Here is a 9,743-nt window from a genome sequence, read left to right as displayed (position 1 = left end):
CGCCCCCGCCTTCCTTTTGCGCAGAATCCTCCCCTCGGCTGCAGCAGCGCTCTGCCCCCTCTGGCCCGGCGCGCAGTGATCGATCTAAGGCTGCGTCAGAATCCTCTCCGAGTATAAATAGGGGTGGCAGGACAGAGCCGAGCTGCACACAGCCATCCATCCTCCCCTCTCCCTCTCTCCCCCGTGCTTCTCTCTAGGCCCCCATCTCCGCCAACGGCCAGAGGGGCACCGACCGCCAACATGAGTTCCTTCAGCTTTGAGCCGTACTACTCGACTTCCTACAAACGGCGCTATGTGGAGACGCCCCGGGTGCACATCTCCAGCGTGCGCAGCGGCTACAGCACCGCGCGCTCCGCTTACTCCAGCTACTCGGCGCCCGTCCTCCTCCTCGCTGTCCGTGCGCCGCAGCTACTCTTCCAGCTCCGGCTCCTTGTGCCCAGTCTCGAGAACCTCGACCTGAGCCAGGTAGCCGCCATCAGCAACGACCTCAAGTCAATCCGCACCCAGGAGAAGGCGCAGCTGCAGGACCTCAACGACCGCTTCGCTAGCTTCATCGAGCGCGTGCACGAGCTGGAGCAGCAGAACAAGGTCCTGGAAGCCGAGCTGCTGGTGCTGCGCCAGAAGCACTCCGAGCCGTCCCGCTTCCGGGTGCTGTACGAGCAGGAGATCCGCGACCTGCGCCTGGCGGCGGAAGACGCCACCAACGAGAAGCAGGCGCTGCAGGGCGAGCGCGAAGGGCTGGAGGAGACTCTGCGCAACCTGCAGGCGCGCTACGAAGAGGAGGTGCTGAGCCGTGAGGACGCAGAGGGCCGGCTGATGGAAGCGCGCAAAGGGGCCGACGAAGCGGCTCTCGCCCGCGCCGAGCTCGAAAAGCGCATCGACAGCCTGATGGACGAAATCGCTTTTCTGAAGAAAGTGCACGAGGAGGAGATCGCCGAGCTGCAGGCGCAGATCCAGTACGCGCAGATCTCCGTGGAGATGGATGTGTCCTCCAAGCCCGACCTCTCCGCCGCACTCAAGGACATCCGCGCCCAGTATGAGAAGCTGGCCGCCAAGAACATGCAGAATGCCGAAGAGTGGTTCAAGAGCCGCTTCACCGTGCTGACCGAGAGCGCCGCCAAGAACACCGATGCGGTGCGCGCCGCCAAGGACGAGGTGTCCGAGAGCCGCCGCCTGCTAAAGGCCAAGACCCTGGAGATCGAAGCATGCCGGGGCATGAACGAAGCGCTGGAGAAGCAGCTGCAGGAGCTGGAGGACAAGCAGAACGCCGACATTAGTGCTATGCAGGTATGGCACCGGGCAAAAAACACTGTGGAGGCGGGGAGGGGGCTGCAGAATCGAGTTAGGATGGGCGGGGGGTGGGGGGAGAGTGGAGGGCGCGCCTAGAAAGTGGAGATTAGAAATGAGGCATCTGCATGCAGCTGTTAGGGGGTAGAACTTGGCTCCTTGGAGGCTGTGTGGGAGCGGGTGGGGCAGTTGGAGGGCGGGGTGCGGGCGCCACTGCAGTCTGCGAAGACGTGCAGGGTGCAGTTGAATATCCGTTGCGTATTAAAGCTGCCCAGCCCTGCAGGGGGTTGGGTGGGGTGGGAGAAGGGATGCGAGCAGGGCGTTGCCTCTGGCCTGCCTCTCTGCTGTCCTGAATTCACCACAAGTTGCTTTGCTACGCAGATTGGACCACCTGATTAATAGACACAGCGACGAACTCCCATTAGTTCTGTGACCAGCATGATTTCAGACTAATTTTACCAACGGCTCCCTTCGCATAGCAGGTAGACAGGAATACAGTCAAAATTGTAGTAGGTAATGATGGTCATAGTAAAACGTTTCTTTTTCTCCATTTCTGGAGAGAAGAGAAAATAATATAGATACATAGAAAATATTTTAGAGAAAATTAAAAAAATTAAATTTATCTACTTCCTTCTCTTATAAAGAAGTGGATTTCTTGTATGTAACCTGGATAGAGTTAGTCAGTGAATGAGAAACAAAGTTTTCAAAAAAACAAATCTGTTTAGTTCCTTGCAGGCATTTTATGATAATCACTAGACTGTAGTAATTAACAAAAACAAAAAAAAATTCTTCTATTAGTTTTTTTAAAATAATTTTTTGCTTTCATCTCATGCTTTATGAAGCTGGATTTTTTTTAGGCAAGCAAAGAAAGGTTTAAAAAGAGAAAAGGCCGTTGTTTCAGGGGAGGTTTTATCTAAGGCGTGCATTTTGATTTTAATTAAAACTATGCCCTTGCAGCTATAGTAAAGTAATAGCAGTAAGGATTTACGCTTGTATTTTTTTTTTGTCTTCCAACAGGACACAATCAACAAATTGGAAAATGAATTGAGAACCACAAAGGGTGAAATGGCAAGATATCTCAAGGAATACCAAGACCTCCTCAATGTGAAGATGGCTTTGGACATTGAGATTGCAGCTTACAGGTAAAAATGGAGGGGCAAAGGTAGCAGCCCTTCAACCTTAGGAAGGAAATCAGACTTCCTTTCTGTTGAATCAGAAATCTTCAAAAATAGTCCTTTGAAATGATTGTGTTCACCTTTTGGCCTTTTCCAAGAAGAATTTATCCTGTAATAATGAGACCTGTTCTTAGCTTCCCATTACATTTAAAGTCTAACAGACAGGGTTATTTTAAGGTGTTTTTGGTTTTTTCCTGGTCTCAGTCACAACATCCCCAGTTATTAAGTTCTGATAATTTCCAACCCTGCCTTTGGCTTTCAGGGTGGCACTGGGGAAGGTGTTGGGTGTTGGGCTGAGCACACTTCCTGTGTTCATGATTGTTAACCCCACCCTCTCCCTGCCTCCTCCAGGAAACTCTTGGAAGGTGAGGAGACCCGGCTCAGTTTCACCAGCGTGGGCAGCATAACGAGCGGCTACTCCCAGAGCTCCCAGGTCTTTGGCCGATCTGCCTATGGTGGTTTACAGACCAGCTCCTACTTGATGTCCGCCCGCTCCTTCCCATCTTACTACACCAGCCACGTCCAGGAGGAGCAGATCGAGGTGGAGGAGACCATCGAGCCTGCGAAAGCTGAGGAAGCCAAGGACCAGCCCCCCTCTGAAGGAGAAGCTGAGGCGGAGGAGAAGAAGGAAGAGGCTGAGGCTGAGGCGGAGGCTGAAGCTGAGGCTGAGGCTGAAGCTGAGGCTGAAGAGGAGGGAGCCCAAGAGGAAGAAGGTAGGATTCAAATCAAACCAAACCAAAACCATACTGCAACTCCAGGTTCAGCCGGGGCATGAATATTTGTTAGGACATTGATAAGATAAATGAAGCCTTGCTTATGCCAAGGAAGTTTTATTCATACATGAGTTTAGAATCTTAAATAATACATTGATCTATTGCTTCAAGAGACCTTTAGTAATAAGCACGTCATTTCTCAGATTGGCTGGCCTCCCAGAGACACACATCTCTAATTAGCTTTGTACTTTTTTGAAAAGAACTTAAAAAAAAAATTCTCCTCCTGCTGTCTTTTTATTCCTAATTAAACATTTTAAAATCCATTCATTTAACTCAGTCATTTGGTGTCCTAAAGAACAAAAATGAACACCAAACACACAATAAAAGAAAACCAAGGTCCTGGAGGAGAGCAGAGCATCCAGTACCTAGACATAATCTCATTATATTTAAATATGTGTTCAGTGGCAAATTATTCCCGGCAGGCATTGTCAGTTGCGTGTATTTTGGGAGAAAGGAGCTGAGAGGTTTGGGGGAAGTATTTTGACATCTGTGTTTCTCCACAAAACCTTAGCAGAAATGTTTTGATTGGACTCACGCTGCATTTGGAGTTTGTACATTTGCTTTTTATGTTAAAGCTGCCAAGGAAGAATCTGAGAAGGCAAAGGAGGAAGAAGAAGGAGGTGAAGGCAAAGAAGCAGAAGAAACCAAAGAAGCTGAGGAGGAGGAAAAAAAAGATGAAGATGCTGGGGAGGAACAAGCCACTAAGAAGAAAGATTGAACCCCCTTTCCTTAACTATTCCAGGAATAATTCTCCTGAAATCAGGTCAATCCCCTCACCAACCAACCAGTTGAGTTGCAGATACTATATGAATTAAGAAGTCAATATATGTATAATTCTGAGATGACTTAGGTTGGGCATTAAACGTTGTGCTATGACTTTTCTCCTTCCGCAGAGTATCTGTTTGCTTGCAGAGTGGCTTCCTGGCTTGCTGCCAGCCTGTGCATGGTCCACGCTTATGAGTTCAGGATCTATGGCAATGTGAAAAATTCAGATGTTTACAATAAAAAAAAAACCCTGAATAAATGAATTCACTAATGTTAATGTTAAACGTCATGGAAAAAAAATAGTCCTTCGAACCTTTGGTGGTTAGAAATTAAAGGCCTTGAATTATGTGCTAATAAATAGTAAATAAAGTTACACTGGATGACATTCCTTGCTGTGGTTGTTGACTTAATTCGAATATCTTAAAGAAGGCACCAATGTAAGACACATAGAAGTGGGCTATTGACCTCCAAATTTTTTTAAGTCAAAATTTTAACAATTACAATGCATTTCCCCCCCCCCCCCCTTAATTGGTAGTTCTGAGGATGCAACTAGGCCATGAGCACTCATGAAATCTCTCCCCTCAAAAATTTTACTGATAATAAGCTCGAGTAAATGAGAATCTCTGGGGTTTTCTTTGATAAATAGCTATATACTATGCCCCATAGGTGTCCTATATAATGTTGGGAGTGGCTTTCTTGGAGGCCATTCTGAAATTATGTGATAAATATACGCTCTATGGTAAACAGGTAACTTTAACACTAGTATTTAATAATAAATGCAGTATGGATAGAATATGAATCCCATAACCCTAACCCACCTAGCACTATAACCACATTTAAAATATATTGTCATGAGCAGCAGTTGAAACCCAAGCAAATGATACAATCAGAAGGAATAATTTATTCTCTCTGTATAATTTTGGATGGAGTAAGAATATCAAAGTTTATTTGCCATTGCAAACATGTTGCCTGCAATCCTGAGCTTATGATTGTGTTGTTAGCTTAATTGTGTTGCCTCCAGTTAATAGCCTTTATGCCACCTATTTTAAACTTTTTAAGCACTACAGATAACAGATAACGAAATTGTGATCAGTCACTAAAGGGGGGATTATATGCTTGTACGTTGCATTGCCATCGCTCTGCATGTCTTTACTGGGAAATATTCGGATTTCAATGATAGCTCTAACTGGTTGGACATTGCATCAAATACACACCCCATCCATGCTCCCTGTTCACTGTAAAGTGATGAAAGCTCTCGCTCTTGCATTTGATGTGGAATGTTGACGAAATTACTGGTTATCCGCTGTTCTGCTTCTGTTCTTACACAATTGCTTTGTCAGCTAATTCTTTTCAATATTTGTTGTTTAGACAACTCTTCAAGGTCATGAATTTAATCTGAAAGCAAAGTGGTTTCCATTTAAAGTTACCTGATGACATCACACTATGTATTTCTAGTTAAATGTATCTCACCAAAGCAAATAGGTAAAGTATTCCTTTATCTACCGTGATGCTATGGGTTTGAATTACGAAGATTCTCAGTACATTTACTTCTGTAAAGACTAGGAGTTGCCTCAGAAGCCAAGCTTTTCACATTTGTGTTCATTAAACATGGGATGCTGCACATGGTAAAGCTCAGATATATGCAAATTACATGTAAAAAGAAGTAGCCAAATGGAAAGAGCTGGTTGGTTTGAGAATTTCTTGAAGTAAGAACACTGTACCATACTCTATCCTGTGTGCCATAATAAAATACTGAAAAATCGAAACTAAATGGATTTGAAGTCTTTAAAAACAATTTCCTCAAATGTGGTACCTTGGTCAGTCTCCCTCTCTCTCCTGCTCTCCCCAAACTCTAGTTCTCGTTCTGTATTCTCTCCCCTAGCTAATGACACCACTCCTCAGCCATCCAATTCTGCAGACCAGCGACTGGGCATGACGTCGTATCTCCCATTTCCTCTCCCCAATCCCTCTGGTTTAATCTATCACCAAGTCCTATTGATTTTACTGCCTACGTATCTTGGATCCATCCACATTTTCCTGTTTACACTGCCACCACTCTAAGGAACCTCCCAATGTCTCGTCCTCCTTCAGTCAGCACACTAGAGTAAGCTAATCTTTAGAAAAGTGCATTGTGATCATGCCCCTCCAATAGTTTCCCATTTCTTTTCATATAAAACCCAAAATCTTTAAGGGGATCTTCAAGGCCTGGAGCGACCTGACCCCAAACTACATCTCGAACCTCATCCTATGCATATCCCCTTACCCCTCCCTTACTACTGGTGTTTCAGCCACCCTGGCCCTCTGTTCTCCCACCTGCCACAAGGTTTCGGCTGATTTCTCTGTCTGGACCACTCATTTTTTCTATTTTTCCCTCAGACTTGCTCAGATTTCAGCTCAGTTGTCATTCCCTTGGGGAAGCCTTCCATGACTGAGCCAAATTTCTTTATTAAATGTGTTTATAAGAACATGTAGTGCTTTACACAGTCATAATCGGTATCTATTTCCATGATCATTTAGTGTCCGCGTCCCCTGCTGTAGAGTGATCCTCAGAGGCATGGCAATCAGACCTCCTGCTCCCCAGCATCCAGCATTGTTCCTACCATGGTAGAGCACAATAAATGATTGAATGAGTAACTTCTGGATAGACTAAAATGCCTTCGGGATGACTAGAAAGCCAAGAGTGTTCAATAATCAGTCCTGGTCTAGTCAACACTTTGTGGAAAGGGCAGAGAACCAAAAATCAAGTGTCTATTCCAATTCTAGTGTTGTTTGTTATGGAGGGCTGGCCATCCCCACCCGCATCCCCATTCTGGCTTCAATCTTTTTAGCTACATAAGGCTTTAGCACTTGATTTCTCAAATCCACTCTAGATTCATGATTCAAAATTTCCTGGAAAACTTTTAGAAGATCAGGCTAAATGGCTGAATAGGAAACATGCGTATCACTGTTATGTCCACACTAAAGTCCATCACTTAAAGGGAATTGCTAAACTTCGTGTAAAGTTTCATTCCTAGCATTAAATTGATAAGCAATTAATTTGATTGCTTTTTTCCCCTACATGGAGATTCTAGTGCTGTCAGACCAGTTGCTGTGTCCCAGGCACTAATCTAAGTGCATTATACGTATTATCTCATCAATTTCTTTCTTATGACAATGTTATCAGTCCAGTATGATTATCCTCCCCATTTTATGGATGAGGAATTTTTAGGTGACTTGACCAAGGTCACATAGCTAGTTTGTGGTAGGCTGAGATTCAAACCTCCCAGGATGGATGGCTCTAAAGTCCATGCTCTTAACCAAATATTGCATTGACTCTCCTTTGCAGTCCAGCTTGGGAGGCATCCTCATGGAATCAGAGCATATTTTCACAGGCTTGTGTTGTGACAGCAGCCTGGGGGTTTTCACACAATTATTGGAATTCTTACAGTCTTTGTACAATTCAAGGGCACTTCTACATTCACAGTGTTCCACTGAAGTTTACTTAGAATGCTTAAATTTTTCTTTAGTTCCTTTGATTATTTATGTCCCTATAAATTCCTCTGCAAAAATTTTAAACAGAGATGTATTTGAACTTTATCTTCAAGGATCACCAAATTTCAGGATGTGCTTCTCAAACTGTGCAGGACCCTGCGGGGCCTTCCTGGGGGACACAGCTTCTTGTCCCCCACCTCTTGTTTGTAGAAAAGCTTTAGCCTCCTCGGTCTCCCCTGAGCTCCAAAGAACAAATTTAATCAGAGAAGTGGGAAAATGCAGAAACAAAGGAAAGCAGTCAAACAGGACAAAATAATAATAGTTTAGCCATAAAACAAAGTCAAAGAACTTAAGTACCTCCTCAAGGAAAACAGATAATATCCTGAGCCATATCCTTAAGTTGTTTTGAAGACACTAAAACCCCCGCCACGTGGAAGAAGTTAACTGCTGACCACCAGCATGTAGATCCCAGATCAGTTGGAACCAGAAGGTTGATGATTGAGGTTCCCAAAACATCACCCTGTTACCTCACCAGCACCCAATCAAAAGAAGGTCCACGAGTGGATCATGCATCCTATAACCGTCTCCCTCACACTGTCTCTAAAAACCATTTCCTGAAAGCCATTGGGGAGTTCAGGTTTTTTGAACATTAGCTGCCCATTCTCCTTTCTTGGTGCTGCAATAAACGCTATACTTTCCTTCACCACAACCTGGTGTGAGTAGATTGGCTTTGCTGCAAAACTTGGGAGAGCAGACCCAAGTTTGGTTTGGTAACAGTTCTCATGGTGTTATTCTTCTACCTGGTAACAATTTTCTAGTTGTGTTCACATTTAACTGGTCCTCAATGGTTTCTTCTTCTCCTTTTCCTTTTCTTCCTCCTCCTTCCTTCTCCTCCTACTCCTTCTTGCATATCTTCTTGTTGTAAGATATTTCAAGTCATTTTGGGAAGGGAGTAAACAGTGACTAAACAAATAAGTGTCTTTGTTTCCTCCCACCATACCTAGCAAAGTGCCTTGCGTTTAGTGGGAATCTTAATAAATATTTCAAGAATGGAAAAGGTTTATTATTTGTGAGAACTTTCCATGCACATGGCCAGGATGAACAACTTATTCTTTCTCCCTTGGGTGTAAATGATCAGAATTGCTCCAGCCATGATTCATATTTGAAAGGTCTTCCAGTGCAGAATTCAGGATGCTTTCCTCTTGGGAAAATGTTCATCAGAACTGGCATTTTCAGTTTAAGATCCCCTAGAAAATTCCCAGTGAAGAATCTTATATGAGAGCTAAAAAGATAAAAGGTAAAGCATCATGAGAAGTAAAAAATTTTCAGCAGCCCCAGAAAGTGACTATTGGTAGCCTTTTAATTCTACTTCAACATAGATAACTATTTGTATATGGAGTGTTTTAAAAAAAAATAATAAAATGTCAACATTAAAAACAAATTTTAAAAGGAAAAAAATCATATTTTCTCCATTCAGTCATCATTATTTTCATTTGTATTTTCTTCTTTAGACTTTATTTCTATTTATGTATATTTGACATAGCTTGTCCATTCATTCCACACGTGTTAATCATGTACTATGTGCCAGGCACTGTTCTAGGCACAAAGAATAAGGCAGACAATATCCCAGCTTTCAGGGACTAAAGTGGTGTGTGTGTGTGTGTGTGTGTGTGTGTGTGTGTGTGTGAACAGGCAATGAACAAATAAACAAATAAATAAGTGACATTAGCTCTGAACCAGACATGCAATGATCTGGAGAAAGAGCGCTCCAGGTAGACGGAACAGCAAGTGTGGAAGCTTGGCTTGTTTGAACCCAGGAAAATGCCTTAAGCTCATTGGTGAGCATTAAGAATGAGAGAGTAGGAGATAGAACTGAGAAAGGCAGGCAAAGGACATATTATGCAGGGGTTTATAGATCAAGGAGTTTAGGTTCTATTCCTTGTGCAATTTGAAAGGGTTAAGCAGCAGATGGTAACATGATCTGATTTCTGTTTTATAAAGACCACTCTGGCTCCTGTGCAGAGAATGGACTTTAGAGAAGCAAGAATCAGAGAGACTAACTTAAAGGCTGTTTTAGTCCCAACAAGAGAAGATGGTGTGATGACTTAGAGCAGTAGCAGTAGAGATGGCATGATGTGGGATGATTTAGAAAAATTTTGAGATATTTTTTTACTGACAGAATGGATGCATGGAGGGGGGAAGGTGTAAACAGTATTTTTTTTTTGATAACTATGTAACTTCATGAAATTAACATGCAGTATGTGTTAGTTAC

The 9,743-nt window shown here is 43.7% G+C and overlaps 1 protein-coding gene across 1 annotated transcript; it reads left to right on the top strand.

Moving 5' to 3' along the window:
• Nucleotides 1-240: 240 nt before the first annotated feature.
• Nucleotides 241-4,025, top strand: NEFL (neurofilament light). Its single transcript, XM_032635636.1, is given in 6 exon segments — nucleotides 241-381; nucleotides 383-431; nucleotides 434-1,287; nucleotides 2,305-2,429; nucleotides 2,814-3,175; nucleotides 3,811-4,025. Coding segments are annotated over 6 exon segments (1,674 nt in total). The 3' UTR covers nucleotides 3,954-4,025.
• The last annotated feature ends 5,718 nt before the right edge of the window (nucleotides 4,026-9,743 follow it).

This window comes from Phocoena sinus, chromosome 6 (assembly GCF_008692025.1).
Source record: "Phocoena sinus isolate mPhoSin1 chromosome 6, mPhoSin1.pri, whole genome shotgun sequence".
Classification (NCBI taxonomy): domain Eukaryota; kingdom Metazoa; phylum Chordata; class Mammalia; order Artiodactyla; family Phocoenidae; genus Phocoena; species Phocoena sinus.
Note: the sequence above shows the minus strand (reverse complement) of the source record. Positions and strands in the feature narration are given on the sequence as shown.